Genomic DNA, 21,430 nt, shown 5'->3' on the forward strand with positions numbered 1-21,430 from the left:
ACGCGTTGGCGCCATGACCTTGCCTTCAATGAACTAGTGCTTAGGCGCCAAGCTCCTAGTGCCATGGCCTTGGCCTTTGGTTGACTGGACTGGCGCCTAGGCGCTTTGCTTCTGATGCCACGACTTTGGCTGTGGTGGACTGGTGCCTAGGCACAGTAATAGTGGTACCATGGCCTTGTCTTTATAAATTTTGCTTTTTCTTCAAATCTTCTCCTTTTCATTCCATGTTCCTTCCACCTCATTCCAATACTAATATCTGTTAAACCTGAAAGAAAAAAAAATATATTTCTTTAAAGTGCAATTTCATTCAAAAAGATGACATATAAAATTTCATACAATCTTTTCACACATCAGTAAGCACATAGATTATTGATTGAATTAATTTAATGAAAAAATTATTTTTATAATTTAATTGATATTTCATGTACAAATATTTTAACATTAAGATTTATGTATTTATGTTTAATTTTTATTAATATAATAATATACATATACACACTTTCATAATATTCATGATTATCACTCATGTTGGTTATTATTTTTAGTATTTGAGTCACTATTAGATTTCTTTATCTTGTCAAGTCTTATAGCTCACTAAATTATTATTACAACTTTTAAAGAAACAAAAAAAAATGAGTAAAATTAGTTTAACTTTATGATTATATTTTAACTTATAGGTACTGTAAGATAGATTGAGACATGACATCATATTAAATTTATGGTTTTATCAAGAATTATGGTGTGTTTTGGATGCTTCGTAGATATATTTAAAAGAAATATTTTTTTTTAATAATTTTGTTAAATTTAACACTACCATTGTAGGGCCCCAAGCCCCAAATGCAAAAAGAGGAGGGTTATGTTAAATAATCGACAACCAGCGTAAAATTTTTGTCAAAACATTATGATATGAATTCCTTAAATCATTGTGTAAATGCTAGGATTTCCCTTGAAAGCAACATGATGTATGACTTGAGTATAATCAAACGAGTGTAAGGGCCGCTACATCAGTGCCCAAGTTTAATGTCAAATAAGCAAGGGTTCTCACATTATGGATGGATGCAGATAAAAAAAGTTATTCCACAAAATTAATATCAGGATAAGATCTTGGAATATAGATACTCACACAGGTAAATTAAGAGAATTAATAAATATTATGATTCGTAAGAAGGTAAATATCATATGCATTCAAGAAACTAAATGGATTGGAGAAAAGTCTAAGGAAATTGATAACTAAGGTTATAAAGTTTGCTATTCAGGTAAGAGTCGCATTAGAAGTAGTGTATGTGTAATTCTAGACAATAGTTTGAAAGATAATGTTGAAAAAAATAATAGAATTGGACATATATATATAGCCTTAAAGTTTATTGTTGATACAAAGATTTTTTAATGTTATAAGTACTTATGCTTCTCAAGTAAGTTTAAATACAGGTTCAAAAGAAAAATTTTGGAATGAACTATAAAAATTACTACGAATGATACCTCTTAAAGAAATAATTTTTATTGGAGAAGATTTAAAAAAATGTTGGTAGAATGGTAGAAGATTTTAGAAATATTCACGGTGGCTACAATTTTAGAGTGATTACTAAAGAAGATTGAATCATATTAGATTTTGCATTAGCTTATGATTTTGTTATTACTAATACTTTATTTAAGAAAAAAAGATAAGCATATTGTTACTTATAAGAATGAAACTAAAAAATTATAAATTGATTATTTTCATATAAGAAAATGAGATCATCAAGAATGTAAATATTGTAAGGTCATTTTAGGTGAAATTTTATGTACTCCACATCAATTATTAGTTATAAATTTAAACATGAGGAATTTGAAGATAAAAAATATAATGAAATATTATCATAGAATTAGATGGGAGCACCAAAATAACACAAATAAAATTATTTATACGAGCAAACTTCAAGATTTGGGATGTTCATGAAGAAGCTAATTCTATGTGAGATAAATTATCATACATTATTAAACAGTTGACAAAAGATGTACATGAAGAATCATAAGGAAAAAAAAAATTATAAAGAAAAATAATTGATGGTGGAATAATAATGCGTAAGAAAAGATAAAATATAAGAAATTTTGTTATAAAAATTGGTTTAAATGTACAAGCTTAGAGATATTGGAAAAATATCAAGCTTAGATAAATGTACAAGCTTAGAGATATTGGAAAAATATAAGGTGACCAATATAAAGTTTATGAGCACAATTTGTGGCACTAAGAATTTTGCTTTTAGTGATCATCATAAAAGATTAGATACTAAAGAGGGTGAAAAATATATGTATGTATAAACTAACCAAATAATGAGAAAAGAAAGGTAAATATTTAATTCAAGTAAGGTGTATTGAAGATGAAAGTAAAAAAGTGCTCTTCTTAGAAGAAGATATTCAACATAGGCAGGTGAAATGTTTTGTTAAACTTTTCAATGAAACTTCTGAAATTATGATATGCCTTAGTTTGAAAATATATTAGAAAAAGTGTGAGGAGGCTTTTTATTTTTACCGTCACATTAGTAAAAAGTTAGTTCAGGAGGCTTTCAGGAAAATCAAAGATGGAAAATCACTAGGATTTGATGATATCCCAATTAAAGTGCGAAAATATTTAAAAGATTTGGGAGTTTCTTAGCTTACTAACTATACTCTTTAATATTAATTTAAAAACTAAAAGATGTTTGAAGCGAGGAGGAAGAGTATTTTTGTCCCCATTTTTAAGAATAAAGGGGATGTGCAAGATTGTGCAAACAATTGAAGAATTAAAATAATCTAGCATTCATTAAAATTATGAGAGAAAGAGAAAGTAATTGAACATAGATTAAGACGTGATACAACGATTTCTCATAACCAGTTTAGATTTAAGTCGGGCAAGTCTACTATGGAAGCTATAGAATTATTGAGAGGTTTGATGGAGAAGTACATAGAGAGTACGGAGGATCAACATATTATTTTTATTGATTTAGAAAAAAAAACTTATGATAAGGTTTGAAGTGAAGTTCCTTGGAGAGTTCTAGAAAAGAATGTTGTTGATATGACTTATATTCAAGTCATTATATATATGTATATTAGAGTAGTTACTGGTGATTGAACAGAAAAAAGCTTGATCTAGTCTTTTTCTATTTCGATTGGATTACATTCAGGGTTGGCTTTAAGCCCATATCTTTTTTGCTTTAATTATGGATGCTCTTACTGTACATTTACAAGACCTTGGTGCATGATTTTTGTTGATGATATCCTTCTTGTGGATAATACCAAAGAAAAAGTTCAAAAAAAAAAAAAAACTATGGAGATCTACATTAAAGTTTAAAGGCCTTCATTTGAGTAGATCTAAAATTTGAATATAGGGAATGTAATTTTAGTAGTAACGGATCTAGTGGCAAAGTTTTCACTATGATGATCACATCATTAAAAGGTGTAAATATTTTAGATATCTCTGGTCTATTATTCAATGTGATGGTGATATATCTAATCATATAATTAGTAGAATTCAAGTTGGTTGAACCGGGTAATGCATCATGCCTATTGTGTGATAGAAAAGTACCGTTAGGAGATGGTGGTGAGAGCTACAATGTTTTATGGCGCAGAATGTTGGCTTTTAAAAGAGAAGCATAAAACTAAGTTAAGTGTTACTGAGATGAGAATACTTAGGTAGATGAGTGGCTTGATACTTAGAGACAAAATACAAAACAAATGTATCCGTGAAAGGGTTAGTATAGCTCAAGCAGCAGAGGGAAAATCGCCTTAGATGGTTTGTTGGCTTTGGCCACGTTAAACGTTAACAATTTGATGATTAGGTTAGGAGAGTAGATGCTTTAGATTCTACTTAAGTTAAGAAGGATAGAGGCAAACCTAATATATTGTATAAAAAATAATCTCAATTATTAGAATTAAATGAAAATATGATATTCAATAGGACATAATGGAGATAAATGATTCATTTAGCCGACCCCACTTAGTGGCATAAAGGGTTGTTGTTGCATAAAAGAGAAGCATAAAACTAAGTGTTACTAAGATGAGAATACTTAGGTAGATGAGTGGCTTGACACTTAGAGACAAAATACAAAACAAATGTATCCGTGAAAGCGTTAGTATAGCCCAAGCGGCAGAGGGAAAGTTGTCTTAGATTGTTTGGTGGCTTTGGCCACGTTAAACGTTAACTATTTGATGATTAGGTTAGGAGAGTAGATGCTTTAGATTTTACTTACGTTAAGAAGAATAGAGGCAAACCTGTCATATTGTATAAAAAATAATCTCAATTATTAGAATTAAATGAAAATATGATATTCAATAGGACATAATGGAGAAAAATGATTCATATAGCCGACCCCACTTAGTGGCATAAAGGGTTGTTGTTGCATAAAAGAGAAGCATAAAACTAAGTGTTACTAAGATGAGAATACTTAGGTAGATGAGTGGCTTGACACTTAGAGACAAAATACAAAACAAATGTATCCGTGAAAGCGTTAGTATAGCCCAAGCGGCAGAGGGAAAGTTGTCTTAGATTGTTTGGTGGCTTTGGCCACGTTAAACGTTAACTATTTGATGATTAGGTTAGGAGAGTAGATGCTTTAGATTTTACTTACGTTAAGAAGAATAGAGGCAAACCTGTCATATTGTATAAAAAATAATCTCAATTATTAGAATTAAATGAAAATATGATATTCAATAGGACATAATGGAGAAAAATGATTCATATAGCCGACCCCACTTAGTGGCATAAAGGCTTTTTGTTGCATAATTTAACTCGTTAATTTTATTAATAATGCGTGAATTGTAGTAATATGTTATTTTAAGTTTATTTAGGCGGTCGAGTTTATTACCCATCTGATTTTTGTTTGTAGGATGCTAGAATGGGTGTTGAAAGTAAATTCAATCAGCTAAATCATTACTGACTACGTTACTTCTCGAGTCGATTTATGTAGGGTATCATTGTGGGGCATACCGTGCTTCATCAAGCGTAATATTATTAATAATGCTCAGATTCGAGTATAAAGAACTGAAATCAAGCATTTAGAAGTATAATTACAACTTTTAAACTTCATTTGAAGGGTCAAAGTTTCTCTAAAATTTATGTGCTTATAGTAAAAAATTGCATCAATGAGAACATTTTGACAAATCTTATATCACAAAATTGTGTTAAATAAGGAATTGTAATGTCTAAAGATAATACTCTAATCAGCACACACCTTTTTGAACAATCTGATGGAAAGTACTAATTCTTGTCATAAATGGCTACAATATCTCCTTTAACTAAATTTATAAACAAACTCTATTTTTATATATTCAGAGAAGACGTTGGAGAATAAAATTCCAAGACAGAGAATTCTAAAGGTCTGCCTCCCACCACCTAATGCTGCCATCAATCAAATTCAATGCCAATTTTCACCACAATTTATCAAAATCTGCCATCACCGCTAATTTATAATGTCCACCACCTAATTAGGGGTGTAAACGAGCCGCCGTGTTCGGCTCATTCATATTTCGAGGTCAAAAAATGTGTTCGTGTTTGGCTCGTTTGTTTAGCGAGCCAAACACGAGCTGTTCAAATGGTAGTTTTGACAACCCTAATCACGTAATCATAAGATGTTAAGGATTGGGACAAGATTTAAAAATTATTGTTTATATTAAAACATCATCTGAATCAAATTTAATATATTTTTTTTCTATTTTCCTAATTAATAGTTTTAATTGATTATAAATCTTTGTAGTCTTATGGTCAATTAAATCTTTTAAAAATACATACATATATATATATATATATATATATAGAGAGAGAGAGAGAGAGAGTAAAATATCTATCAATAAAATCTCATTGACGAGTAATATTTAGAGCCAAAACGGGCCGAACACAAACGAACAAATTTTTATTCGTGTTCGGCTCCTTAGCGAACGAGCCGAACATTAGCTATTCACGAACAAAGAGCATTTTGACAGCCTTATTCCTGATTATCTTACTTCACCTTCCATAAGCCGAGCAACAAAAATTAATTACCCACTATCATTTCGGCATCTAACATTTATTATAGACCTATGACATTTAATTCTTGCTATTTGTTACCCACTGATATTGGACACCCACATTCCAACTATAATTTTTTCTTCATTTATCCATGTGCATGAGAGACTTTTTTTTTTTATTCATGGGCATTTAAGGCATGAAAAAAGCAATGTGAAAGTCAAGAGTCCAGAAGGAAAACATCTTTCAAGTATCTCTGCCATATGACAACTTGAAGGCCTGGTGCTATGTCAAAGTAAACTAAGGAACATTTATTTCCTCTTACCATATTTCATGCATGGTCTAATCCTGAATTCCACACTTAACAGCCGCTGCATAATGATATTAGTTATGATTTTTTTAAAGCTGAATACAATTACTTGAGCGAAAATCATGAAAATATTAATCACTTTTATGTTATGTTCTAAGATCATATTGAATTATTAAAAAAAAATTAATTACATTGAACTTATGATATTAATTTACGAGCATGTAGCCTGTTTCCTACTAATTTTGCATTGTTGAAATTGCTCATAACTCATAAGAGAAGCTGCCTTCTGAAGTACAAATATTCCAAAATCACACTTCTTAGCCCCATAAAAAATTTGTCAAGCAGAATAGTACAGCAGACCAATCCAACCTTCTTAAATTTACATCATAACTAATTAACTGCAAGGCTATGAGATCCTTTGGCTGCTTGAAAGCAGAAACAACCTTTTATAACAAATTAAATTTATTGAATTCTACTTACAGAACTTCAACTCCACTGACCCCTTAAATATGCTGAATTACTTCTCCAAACTCAAATTGAAGGCAAACTAAATTATTCCAAAAGCAAACTTTTCATCCTATGAAACAAAATCAAGAAGAATAGAATATCACATGGTAACCAGATCTGATTAAGGTGATGAATTTACAATATCAAAGAACATATGAGTTGGCCAGGAATTAAAAATGATCAAAACAGCATGGTGGGCTGTAGGTTTATATAAACTTGTAGAAAGAATATTACAAATGTGGCCTGGAAGAAAAAAAAAAAAAGAAAAAATATCAATACCTTTTTTTGCTTGCAGGTTCTCATATAGATGCTTACATTCCTGAAGACGATGTTCTATCGATTCGTTGTGCGCCCAATTTAGCATTCGTTTGTTTCGTGCCTCGACCTCTACCCACAGACAAAGGCTTTGCTTTTGTGATCGGAGGAGGAGCGGCAATGGCTGCCCAAGGATCGTCATCATTGGCTGCAGTAGACTTGAGAGGCCTGGAATTTGTTTTAGGAGGCGGAGCAGCAATAGAACCCCAAAGATCCTCATCAGCTGTTGGCTTAAGAGGAGGTTTTGATGTAGAACTCGGCACAGGTACGGAGATTGAACCCCACAGATCATCATCTTCTGCCTTTGAGTTTGTTAATGTAGAGATGGAGGCCTTCGCATTGTTCAGTTTGGAAGGATTTTCAGCTGGAACATAATGAAGATCACAAATATAACGTCAACGAACATTCTGTGCTAAATACCAAAAAAGATGCCTAATACAGAGCTAACAACACCTATAACAACAACAGCAACAGCAACAAGTCTTTATCCCACTAAGTGGGTCAGCAACATGAATGCTTTTTCTTCATTGTGTCCTATTGAGTGTCATATAGATCCTTTATTATACAACATGCCCAAGTTTTTTTAGGTCTACCTTTACCTTTCTTAATATAAGTAAATAATAAAATATCTACTCTCCTATCAGGGTTATCAGATAGTCGACGTTTAATGTGACATAACCATCTAAGGCGACTCTCTCTAATCTTGTTGCCACTGGAACTACTCCAACCCTTTCATGAATATAATCATATCGTATTTTTTCTTTAAGGGTAAAGCCACTCATTCACAAGAGCATTCTCATTTTAACAACACTAAATTTACAGACCAACATTCTATGCCATAAAACATTGCAGGTATCACCACCATTTTATAAAATTATCCTTTTAAGTCTACGCGATCCATTTTTATCACACAATAGGCACAATGCATTCCTCTACTTCAACCATCGAACTTGAATTCTACTAATAACATCCTTATCTATATCACCATCACTTTGAAAAGTAGACCCGAGTTATTTAAAACATTCACTCTTTTTAAAGACTTGATCACTCAATGTTAAAATTCCCCCACTAGATCTACTACTATGAAAGTTACATTCAATGTATTCAGTTTTAGATATGCTCAAACGAAACTTATAGACTCTAAAGTTGAACTCCATAATTAAAGTTTTTCTAGTCTAGTCTTATCCACATGAAGGAGATCATCAATGAAAAGCATACACTAAAGTACATCCTCCTGTAAATGTCCAGTAAGAACATCAATAACTAAAGCAAAAAATATGGGCTTAAAGCCGATCCCCGATTTAATCCAACTGAAATAAGAAAACACTTGGTCAATCCTCTTTATGTTTGAGCACAAGTAAAAACTTTAGCATATTTGTATTTAATGACTTGAATATAAATAATATCAACACCTTTCATTTCTAGAACTCTCCGACATACTTCTCTTAGAACATCTTATCATAAGTTTTTTCTACATCAACAAAAAATCATATACAGATCTTCCTTACTATACTTTTCCATCAAACCTCTCAATAAATGTGTAGCTTCCATAGTGTAGACTTTCCCGACATGAATCAAAACTAATTTTGAAAAATTTTTATATCATATCATAATCAATGTTCAATCATAAAATCAAACATGATTACACATAGTTGGAATTAATCTATGATGCATGGATAAAAATACGGAACATGAACATGTCACGAAAGGAAACAGACATAACACTTCTATTATTGAAAATACAGGACATGAACACACTTCAAACACGACATTAGAATATAAAAGGGCATTTACATGCATACCACCCAATTCTTATGTATTTACATATCTAATACCCAAACTTGGTTTTTACCTTTATACAACCCAAATCTTTCATATCACGTCTAAAATATCATTGTTTTTACTTTTAAAAAGTAAAATACACATTTCATGCGTAGATTAGGTGGCATATTTGTAAAAATTGAAGTTCAAGTGTTAGATAAGTAAATGCATAAGAATTGAGTGGTATGCATTTAAATCTTCCTGATATGAATTATAAAAAATAGATAAAAATTAAATAAATAGAATATTTAAAATAATGAAGAAAAAACAATAAGGGATCCAAAAATATTATTTAGTTTATCACATAGAAAAAATGCGGACTAACAATCTTGCGATACATCAAGATAAGTTTAATTTTTAAATAAAAATAAAGAATAATTTTTTTATATTTAAATTTAAAAACTAATGTTAAAATTTTTTTTAGAAATTTGTAATTCAATAAATTATGACATACATAACTGACAGGCATAACTTTTTTTTAAATATCATTTAAATCTCACTTCTAGCCGTGCCCAACACGTCGAAACCGTATTGGGGGCGCGTTCGTGTTCGAAACATGCCTGACACTACACTGCACCTTATTTAGGAGTGTTTCTGCATCATATAAATTAATAGATGCCCAATGATAAAGCTACAACAACAAAAACCACGAGCAGCAGCCTAGAAAGTACTATCAAATCATCACCATCATCATGAAAATGAGCTTATAAAAAGGATCTCAACCATTCCTACAAAACCACGAGTGACATCAATGCTACACAACAACCATTGCTATAACAGAACTATCAATCTTCTCATTATAAAAAGGAGAAATTTACATACATAGCACACTATTTTGACTTATTTACATATCTTACACAAACTTTCATATTTACACACATCTCACTCAAATCTTTAATATCACATCAAATATAGCAATATTACACCTTTTTAAAAGTAAAATACACATTTTCATGCCTAGGTTTAAAGCACCAAAGTGCTATGTATGTAACTATGAAAGTTTAGGGGTGAGATGTAAATGCGTAAGAATTGTGCGCTGCATATGTAAATTTCCCCATAAAAAAATGGCAGCAAGCCAAAAAATTTGAGACAAACAAATTAGAACATTATAATATATAGTTTTCTTAAGCAATTTTCTCAACAATTCTGCTCCTACTATATATAATTCTAGGTAAAATAGGTGATATCGTCAAAATAACCCAACCAACACGAGTTTTTATGTCCAACATCGGGAACAGAATCGTCCCACAAATAACACTAGAGAATCATCTCATATGACATTCACAAGTCCTAAAAACAATTTGAGCCAACAATTTTGAAAGCCGTATGGATGGAACTAATGCCCATTCAACACGACATCTGCACCATGAAACAGGTTTAACTACCATTAATGCCTCCCAAAACATTTGGTTACTCATTGATGACTCAATATTCTACCATCTTCGGACCACTTCTCCCCTAAAATATCTCATAAATTTGGATTATAATGCATCATCTACATTACAACAATTGATCTCGTATATTTTAGCATGACTCAGTCTCACCGTCACTCCCAAACTCCTACTTTAATCACTCAGCTGGCAACCTCACCAATCCCCTCTACTCCTTCCTCCCCCACTACAGTGCGAGTAGGTCATCCAATGATCATTCTCATATGAATGGGCAAGGAGAAACCCAAATTCCTACTCGATCTCTTCCATACCACCAATCCAGCTAATCCCCACTAGTATCACCTAGGCTATAAAAGAAGCAAAATGGCTTTGTACAATTTCCCAAGAAATCCAAGCTCTCCAAGGTCAAGGCATATGGGAACTTGTCCCACCCTCACCAACTCAAAATGTCCTAGGCTGCAAATAGACCCATAAAACTAAATTTCATTTCGATGACACCATAACTTATCACAAAGCTCACCTTATTGCACATCATTTTAAACACACAGTATTATCTTGATTACAATAAAACCTTCAGCCACAGTGCAAACATACCAACCATTTGTATATTCCATATGGTTACTCTCACTCAAAATTGGCCAATACTCCAACTCAACCTCTATAAAGCCTTTCTCCACTGCCGCCTTAATAAGAATGTCTACATGAAACAACGGTCAAGGCTACCATGATATATGATTCCCTACTCACATTTGCCTTCTCAAAAAGACTATGTATGGACTTCATCAAGCACCATGCTCATTGTTCACCACGTTCACCGACTCTCGTGAATCTAGGGTTCCACCACAATAATGTCAACCCTTTTTTGTTACTCCACTAGGAGGGAGAGCTACCACTCTCTACCTTCTAATATACATGGTTGACCTTCTTTTGACAAGTAAAAGCTAGTCATCAATGGTAAGTCCAATTCCTACAATCCAAGTTCAACAGGCCTCTGTCCATCTTTCTTTGCCTCCAAATGATGCAAACAAATCATATGCTCCAGCATGCTGGACAGCAAACTAGTTCAAACACCAACGCCCACTAAATTGCCTACCACACCTTCCTCCCAAACAAAATTCTCCCAACATGCATTCTTTCCTCATCCCACCGGTTCTATAGAATATTTAACCATCATCTACAATATTTAACCATCACATGCCTAGATATTGCCTATGACACCAATTGCATCTATTAGCACATGCACAGACTGCTACAACAGCACTACCATCTCCTGAAGCAAATACTTCTCTACATCAACGGGACAGTACACTTTGGCATACCTGTTCAAAAAATCGATCTCACAATTCAAGGTTATTCTTATTCTGATAGGAATGGAGAACCTCAAGCCAAGAAATCAACAACTGGTTAAAGTGCCTACCATGGCTCTACCTTGATCTCTTAGATGGCTAAAAAGCAAACAACAGTAGCATCTCTCCATATAGAAACCACTGACATTATTTGGCTATGATGGCTACTACAAGAACTCAGTTGAGTCACTCAGCTTCCCACTCCACTACATCGTGATAATACACCGGCAATTACACTTGTTAATAACCTCTCTTTCATGCTTGTACTAAACACAAAGAAGTGGATTATCACCTCATCCTAAACTGGATCGAAAATAGACAATAATAGTTCATCATCTAGCCACTCAGGATCAAATCACATATATCTTCATCAACTCCCTCTATGCTACACAGTTTCAACAACTAATACAAACTGATGAAACCAGAAATGCCTCCCAAGTTTGCAGGGAGGTGATAAAGTCACAACAGCTAACATTCATGAATAGAGCCCAGATAGTGCCATCTGCATCAACACCGTACAAATGAAACCACCAAAAAATTCTCAACCCTTTTCTACAAAACCACCTGTGGCATCACTGCTGCACGGCAGCCTTTGCTGTGACAGAATCACCACTCTTCTCATTATAAATAGAAAGCACTGCAGCTTGTTTTGCAATTTCAGATATATACAAAACTGAAAAGTATACTATATGATTTTATGGAATAATATTCCTTGCAACTCTGCTCCTTCTACCTTATACTTCTCTGTAAAATTTTCACCCAACCAGGGCTGAGCTGATCAGAAGAACATTTCACAAGCAACATGCAAAAACTAACGGGCCTGCAATATATCTCAATTAGCAAAAACCATTAATAATGGCCAACAGGAGATAAATGAACACCTAACTTTTCTGTCTCGATAGTTATTGAGTCAAAGATTAGAAAATCAAATTGAACATATTTTAAAAATAAATGAGGACATAGTGTGTTAAAAGCATCATGTCTCAATAATTATTTAGTCATAGAATAGAAACCAAATTGAACATATTTTAAAAATAAACGAACCAAATTGAACATATTTTAAAAATAAATGAAGGCAGTCCGTCAAAAGCTCCAAAGCAAAGACAAAACAGGACAAGACGGGTACAAATGTAGTCATACCATGCTGCTTTGGCTGTGCCAATGGTCGTTTCTGAGCAGCTTGAATGCTTGCAAGATGCGTGGGAGGCTTCAATTCCTCAATTGGCTCCATGTCATCCCACCCTTCTTTCTCACTATCGTTATTATCATGAAAAATCCCATTTTGAAGCTCACCCCAACTATCCGATGACGTTAAAGACGGGGTTGGTCGATCAAGAGAGCTGCTGATGGAAGTAGAATGCTCCGTTCTCGTATCCAGGGCCTCCGCTGCATTCATAACAATGTGAAATCACAAGAGAGTGAGTCACTTATTCAAAAATGCTATTCTTATTACATTTAATCAACACTACAAGCATTTTATATTATCACCAAATGGAAGGCATCTCAACGCCAAGTAATACACACACACACACACACACACACACATCTGTGTGTACGCGCGTGTGTTTTAGTCTCTTGAGATCGTAGTAGGCCGTTACAGCTCGTTGAACATGTGCTAAAAGCACTCATGAGAAAAAGGCTAAAAACACAAATATAATGTCTTCATGCACTACAAAAAACACTCTAATTGATATATCAAGATAAAATTGTTTCAAATGCATAAAACTATTATGTAAATAATAACAAGTTTAAATAAGGTTTCACATTAAATATTCAAATATGTAAAAAGTGAAGTTTAGATGTTGAAAATATAAATCCCAATATTTTGAGTACTATGTGGTAACTCCCTCAGTTTTAAATCTTGTTGATTATCTTGCACAGTTGCACCAACCAACATAATTGTAAATATCTAATGTAACATGGCTACCTATTCATATTAAAATTGACAATAATATTTTTGCAAAGTGAATATTCACTCCTAATACATTTTACTCCCAGCATAGCTTGTAAGTTTACCATGATAAATTTAAATGAAATCATAAAAAATATGACTCCAAAGAACTATCAATTTGGCATTTGATTCTACAACCCACAAATGTTTCCTCTTGCCATTGGAGCAAAAGAATCATCACAGGGTCCAACTATCATATACTTGAAAATGGAGATCATGGAGTCATGCAATCATAGTACAAAATCAATAAATCGCCCAAATAATATTAAACCTTACATGCAGACTGGGAGCTAAAGAAGATTGAGGAATCATAAAGTGGATTCCAAATAATTTATACAAGGACAATGCTTACAAAGATGATCTTAAATTAGAATATTTTGCACACAAACAAATATTTACTAAAAAATAGTCAGCTCTCCAACTAAATGAAGCATACTTTTATTCCAGCCCAGTAAGTTCTCAGCTCAGATGTCCAAACACTTGGGGATAACGAGGTTTATCTAAGACTATCAAACACATTCAAATGAAATTTAGAACTTCCTTTCCCATTGATAAAAAATGAAAAAGGAAACAGATGGCTTAGAATATATCAATGCTATAAACCCAGAGAGGAAATGCACAAAAAATCCAACTTAGTGACCAATCTCTAATTCTTAAGATTCACATCAATTCAATTTAGAGTAAATTTGGAACATATAAACTGCAGGAAGGTGATGTATATCACACACCACAAAACTATTATGTCGCCCAATGCATACAAAAAAGAGGACAAAGTAAACATGTTCATACGCATTGATCATGAAAACCCATAAGTTGAATGAAACTGAACTTTTAAACATCAAGATACCATTTTGTGTGACTATTGAAATTTCATTAGAAACTTCAAAGTTATGCAGGCACATACAAGTGCACTCTGGGGATGGGTGACCTCCTCGGAAGTTACACCAATAGGGAAAAACCATAAAGCCATATGAATGGTACCAGAAAATATCTTTATTTTACTTTATTTTAAACATCAAGCTAAAGCAGAAAATATCTTTATTTTAAGAGTTCAAGCTATATGAATGGTACCAGAGCATTACAAAGGATAATCTCATTATTTTGAGAGTTCAAGCTACTAAGAATGATATCAAAGCATTAAACCAATCTAAAGATTAAAATCAAATGCCATACAAAATAAAACTCTATGCCATGAATGCTAAAACTTGAATAATAGGTGAGACAAGGTGCTAAATGGTGAGAAGCACCTCTTAAATATATATTGGGCCACCTTTAAAATCCTATCTACCTAGTGGAAGATTCTGGGTTAAGAATACTAATCAGAAATCACATTAAGTAGGGGAGAGCAGTGCCTTTTGGTGTGACAAGTAAAATTTCATCAAAAACTTCAAAGTTAAGTGTGCTCGTATTGGATAATTGGAGCGCTCTCAAATGTATAAACTCTTTGGCAGTTATAACAATAAGACAAAACCGCAAGTCCATTAGTCTAAGTAGACTATCTGGATGGACGAGACTTCAAGTTGTTACATTGGTCAACCTCAAAGGTTTCAATCTTACAATATTATGTTAAAAGAAATCAGATAACTAGTAGGGAAGGTGTAATCCAATCATTTTGACCGAGGAACATGAACAAGAAAAATCAAAGCCGAAAATAGCGTCTGCCAATAGCAAGTATTACCAGTAAACTTGATGTGAGGCATATCCCATGACAGAAAGTGGGAGTCCTGCTTTCCTTCTTGAATCGAACAAGTCCAGGTGTTTTTTGTTGTTGCTGAGTTGGTCGGTCCTCTTGGAAACCCCTAATTATCCTATTATTATATATTTATTTTTTTGATATTTTAGGGTTAATTTTTGGTGTGTTTTCTAATGGGACAATCGTCGGTGTCTTCGATTTCCCCTTCTAGGTCTGTATCCAAGGGCGAGTAGTGCTCCGACGTTGTATCTCGTTCCGAGGTGGTGACTATCCTCAACTTTCTATTCCTCCACATCCTTTCCCACTGCTGCCGCCGTCGCATTACTTATTGCAGTTGCCCGGAAAAAAAACCCTCCTTGGCTATTTTTCTGTCATCCACTTAGTCACTACCTTCCAAAGACCGCACACCTCCCTTTTACTTGTGGTTGCCTTCCAGGAACCCACTTCCCACTTTGTCTTACTGCCAGCACCCACAAGCTACCGATCCTTTGCTACTATTGCTCCGGACCAGCCACACCTTGGATGTTTCCACTTAGGACACATCTCCCACATCAATTTTAGCCTTCCTAGCAATCCTGCATCGATGCAACAAACCCACAACTACATCCCTTGTGGTTTTACCCGTCTCCTTGTTGTTTTACCGCTGTCTGTTCACGTTGTCGCATCTCTGAAACCCTTTTGCTTTGTTGTTTCACAGCTTCTTGGCCATCCTACCTGCATGTTGTCGTCCAGGACAACAAGCATCTGCTATTCCTTCATTCTACTAGCCCACTTGCTCCACTTCCTAACCTCACCGCCACATTACCCCAAACCCTATCAGCCTCCACACCACCTTGGAGTCGCCCTAGTCAGAGTTGTCTGTTTTACTTATTTTGCCTTATTTTAGTGTGTCGGGTTGTAGTCTTCTATTTGCTTTTTCAGTACTAATATTTATTATTCTATTGTTGTTTGGATTTACTCCGGTATCATTTGGTATAAGAGTTAGTCTAATACTAGTCCTACAATAAGACTACATAAATCAACCACTACCTAGTCCAATCTTCAGCCACAAACCCTTCGGGGATTTTTCAAATCAGCCATCAATAAATTTTCTTTCCCCTACCAGATCAATCTCGTACTCTTTCTTTCACCTCTGAAACCTAAACCCTAACTACGTCAATAAGAGACAATTGTCAAAAACCTGATCTGGAGGAAATGACACAATGCCGCTTATGAGAAATCCCCAAAGAAATGTTCAGGAAGTTACCATGGAAGAGGTGTAGCGTAAAATCCTACAACTGCAATAAAGGCTCGTCGCCTTTGAGAGGTGTAGTAAATGCTTTTCAACAGGCATAATCCAGAGATAAAAAATCATTATTTCAAAGATTTGGCATGATACATCAGAGAAACCAAAATCTTGAAGTAAAGTAAAATTTATCATATTTTAACGACCACTTGAATCCGTATGAGTTCTTCGAACAGCTCGAAATTGTGAAACGTATCTTTGAGTGCCAGGACATCCACCAGATAGAATGGCGCCAAAAAATTAAAGAAAAATGCATCTCTGTGGTGGAAGAACTTGAAGATTCTTTGACAGCAAGAAGAGAAGAGTGAAATTACCATCTGGTCTATAATAAAATGAGAGATACACCGCCAATACCTATCAGTTCATTACAGGCAAGATATCTTCTTGAGACTTCACCAACTACAACAACATCATCAGGTGACCTCCACTTCTGACAGAGTACAACCCCAAGATCAAGCAACAAGAGTACAACCAACAAAGGATCCAAGCCTACCTCAACTGAGGAGAAACTAGTTCAAAGTGGAGAATAGATGAAGCCAACTAGCATTCCCAAATTTGTCCCCGCCAAGAAGTGCATCAAGTGCAACGATTTTGTGCACAATGCATCATATTGCCCAAACAAGAGAATGGTCTATTTCACTGAGCAGAGAGTTGAAGAAATAGATAGTGACACCGGAAAGCATGGAGACGTAAGAAGTGAGCCTCAACTTCAAGCCAACGAAGAAGAGATGCTAGTTATTCAAGCTAAGCCCATGAAAGAGGCTCCAACTGTAATAGTCATGGTTGTTCTAGAAGATATTTCGATGAGCCGGTACCTAAAAAGGGACAACCCCCCAGACCAACAGTTCATCTATTATGTGGTTACAACTGAAAGTGGTCCAATATGCCAGAAATGAGAAACTTGGCAGCTACTCTTGGAAGGCAATATAGAGTTATTGAAATATTAAATTCAATTCAATAGTGTACCCACTGACAAATGATCAGATAGGAGGGGTGAACCATAACATTGAAAATTGCCTGAGAAGCCTGGTGGGAAAGAAATTTCTATACTGGGATCTAGGCCTTACCAGAGAAAAAAAATATGAGTGCCGAGTAGTTGCTAGTGAGAGTTACCCAGTCTGCGATAGATTTTATCTCAGAGTTGACTCCCCCTCACATACTTTTTTATCAAATACGCCCAACAGAGCACGAGAAGTGGGAGAAGCAGTCTACAGATGTAATCACTCGAGACATGATTTTTACGAATGCTCGTCTATCTACAGTGCTAGCTCGGGTTGTGCCGAAAAAGTATAGACACTTATTTTATTAGAATGTGCTTTAAAATCTACGAGATTAACTTATCGGGAAGTTACGGTAGATTCATCACCTTCAACGTGACCGACTTGATGCCATACTACGAGGCGACAGAAGCTTCGACGGATGGGGTCAAACTCCCATACCTCAGGAAACTGATGTGGGGCGTATCCCACATGGGATTTCCTGCGATGAAAAACGGGAGTCCCACTTCGTGCTTGGACTGAACCAGTCCAGAATTTTTTGTTTCTATTAAGTTGTTTGGTCCTCTATGGCTACTCCTAGTTTTCATATTATTATATCTTTATTTTTTTTATATTTTAGGGTTAGTTTTATTGTATATTTTTATCCAGACAGCTGTAGACATCTACAATTTCCCCTTCAATAAAGAGTGTGCATTTTACATAATATAAAATCAAAAAGTAAAAAAAAGGGCTATAAAAGTTACACAAAAGGTGCAGTGTGGTTGGCATCGGCGCCCACCGCACTCAAAAAAGAGGGGTAACAAGTGCAAGAATCCTAAACAAAAGACCTATCCAGAGCCAGCCTCGCATAAAAATTGGCAGTTTTGTTACACTCCCCTTCTAGGGTTGTATCCAAAGACGAGTGATGCACCGTCTGTATCTCGTTCCGAGGTGGAGATATCCTTGACTTTCCCTTCCTCTACATCATTTCCCTCCGCTTCCACCATCGTCGTACCTGATATAGCCACCCAGAAACAACCCTCATTGGCTTTTTCCTGCAGTCTAACTTGCGGCCGCCTTCCAAACCCCACACTCCTCCCTTCCGACTTGTGGCCGCCTTCCAAAGAGCTCCACTTGCCACTTCGACTTGCTGCCAGCACCCACAAACCACCCATCTTTTGCTTCTGTTGCTCCAGACCAGCTACACCTTGGTTTTTGCAGTTCAGGACAGCTTTCCCACCTCAATTCCAGACTTCACAGCCATCCTGCATTGCTGCTGCAGCCCCGCAACTGTGTTTCCTAGCTGTTGTACCACTGTCCAGCTGCCCTGCATCGCTGCTGCAACCCGGTAACTCTGTCACCTTGTTGTTTTACTGATGTCCAGTCATCGTACCTCGCTGCCGCCTCCCTGAAACCCTTCTGCTTTGCTGTTTCACCGCTGCGCAGCCTTCCTACCTGTGTGCTGCTGTCCAGGACAGCATCTGCTATTCCCCTGCTGTACTCCCCCCTTACTCCACTTTCCTACCACACAATCACTTCTCAACAACCCCCATCAGCCTCCACCACAACCTTGGAGCCCGAATCAGAGTTGACATTCTTCTTGTTATTTCCTATTTCAGTATGTTGGGCTGTAATCTCCAACATACTCTTTCAGTAATAATATTTGCTTTCATATTGTTGTTTGGGTTAACTCCGGTATCAAAACTTCTACATAAACAAGCACGTTGTAAGTTTACATAACTATGTATAAACTGTAATTATTCTGAGTGAAGGGATATCAATGCTCCAGACATTAAACCCACTTATTTCTAAACAATGTAAGCAAGCAAATAAACAAAAGTAAAAAAAAAAAAAAAAGATGAGAAACTGAAGTATTATTTGAACTATTAATAAGAAATAAGAAAATCAAAAAGAAAAAAAATATCACAAGCTTTTTTTTTTTAATCCCAAAATTTAAATTACCTGAAGTAGCAGTTGAAGAAGCTGAAACTAAAGAAGAATTGGCATTGGCAGAGACAGTTGAAACAGGTTCAGAAACTTTTCCTTTCAGAGTCAAAGAGCTCATAGCCCACCTGCGTTATTATTTTTTGTAAGATTTGATTTTAAATCAAAAGAATTCAAGTTGCAAACATGTGGAACATAGATTAAGTTAAACAATATGAATTTAAATAAAAAAAATGTGGACCAAAAGGTTGATTTCAAAAAAATAAAATGAATAAAAGCTGGAGTAGGAAGTGCATGAATTCTGTGACATGCAAAAGAAAATTAAACTGCAAGCCAAAGATTCTTGGTTTTCAGGTTAAGTAGTAAAATGGCAATCAGGGGAGAACATAATCTTGTTTTCCTTAAATACTGAATCAGTAAGAGTATCCATAGTTTGTTTTATTGAACCATGGTACTCCAATTAGGATAAGGCCATAAAACTTTTCTTCCTGCAGTTTAAATGATTTCTTCAAGTAAACATCCAGTATGTAGCTGATCAAGCCAAAAATTTATTTCAGCCAACTAAAGATTTGACGCACCCAAGCAAACCAGTATTTCCAGTCATTGACAGTGCTCCAGAATCTACTGCTCCGCCAGCATCTCCAGAATTTAGCTATAAGGTGAAATATAATTGTAATGGATTAATCTGACAAAAAATAAATCCAAGCTAAGAAACAAATGAAACAACCATTTAGAAATAAAAATAAAGCTACTTCATAGAAGAAATCCAAAACTATAACAAAATTCAAAGAAAAAGTAATGGATGTGTTGTGTATCATCAAACAACTAGCAAATCCAAACATCAATTCAGCTGCTGAAAATCCATTCATTAACTGCCGTAGCAAACAGCATTAAGGATCTTCAATAGCATGCTATCTCTATTAGTCAAATTACAGCATAGTTGTATTTACATCGGTTAAAACATATCCAGCTCATAATAACAATAAAATGATAATGGCATAACATAGGTTTCAAAGCTCGATTTTTATTCCAAACATTGAGAATAGTTTCAGTTTCAGCAGTGATTTAACGTATTCTTAAAGAAATGAAAAAATAGTCTCAAAATAGTGTTAATAAACAGATATTTTTAGAAGCAATTTTGTATGATTTTGATAAATGGTGAAGGAAATTCGACATTATATATGCTCACAATAGCCTCAATTAGCTAAATAAATTCCGCTATATTTTCTATGAGAAACATGTCTGAAAGTTTATTTCATATCAAATGCTCAATCTTTTGAACATAATTACTTATTTAAAGTCCTTTGTAGACTATATTGATTTGAAAAGGGTTCAAGCCCAGCTCGAACAAGGTTTACACATGATAGATACAACAACAACAATAACAACAACAACAACAAGAACAACAACAACAAAGCCTTAACTTTATTTCTCCCACTATGTGAGGTCGGCTACATGAATCCTTTTTCTCCATTGCGTCCTATTTAGTGTCACATTTTCATTTAGTTCTAGTAAATTAAGATCATTTTTAATACAATAAACCCAAGTCTTCCTAGGTCTACCTTTGCCTTTCTTAACACAAGTCGAATCTAAAACATCTACTCTCATACTCGGATCACCAAATGGTCGACGTTTAATGTGACCAAACCATCTAAGATGACTTTATCTAATTTTGTCTGTCACAGGAGCTACACCAACCCTATCACGAATATATTCATTCCGCATTTTGTCTCTAAGTATAAAGCCACTCATCCACCTAATCATTCTCATCTCGACAACACTTAACTTATTATTATGCTTCTCTTTTAAAGGCCAACATTCAGCGCCATAGAGCATTGCAGGTCTCACCACCGTCTTATAAAATTTTCCTTTCAATCTTTTCTATCACATTCTATCACACAAAAAACCCGAAGCATTCCTTCACTTCAACCTAC

At 34.7% G+C, this 21,430-nt stretch overlaps 1 protein-coding gene across 1 annotated transcript in view; it reads right to left on the reverse strand.

Annotated features, from left to right (window-relative positions):
- Positions 1-6,880: 6,880 nt before the first annotated feature.
- The window catches only part of LOC110037372 (probable inactive serine/threonine-protein kinase scy1), a 106,181-nt gene continuing 91,631 nt past the window's right edge, over positions 6,881-21,430 (reverse strand). Inside the window, exons 18-21 of the mRNA XM_020742005.1 lie at positions 20,075-20,148; positions 19,515-19,624; positions 12,787-13,032; positions 6,881-7,452 (exon numbers count right to left, since the gene is read on the reverse strand). Of these exons, the coding sequence (XP_020597664.1) occupies positions 7,085-7,452; positions 12,787-13,032; positions 19,515-19,624; positions 20,075-20,148 (798 nt within the window). The 3' untranslated portion in view covers positions 6,881-7,084. The remainder of the gene's footprint in view (positions 7,453-12,786; positions 13,033-19,514; positions 19,625-20,074; positions 20,149-21,430) is intronic.

Source organism: Phalaenopsis equestris, unplaced genomic scaffold (assembly GCF_001263595.1).
Source record: "Phalaenopsis equestris unplaced genomic scaffold, ASM126359v1 Scaffold219108, whole genome shotgun sequence".
In the NCBI taxonomy this organism is placed as follows: Eukaryota; Viridiplantae; Streptophyta; class Magnoliopsida; order Asparagales; family Orchidaceae; genus Phalaenopsis; species Phalaenopsis equestris.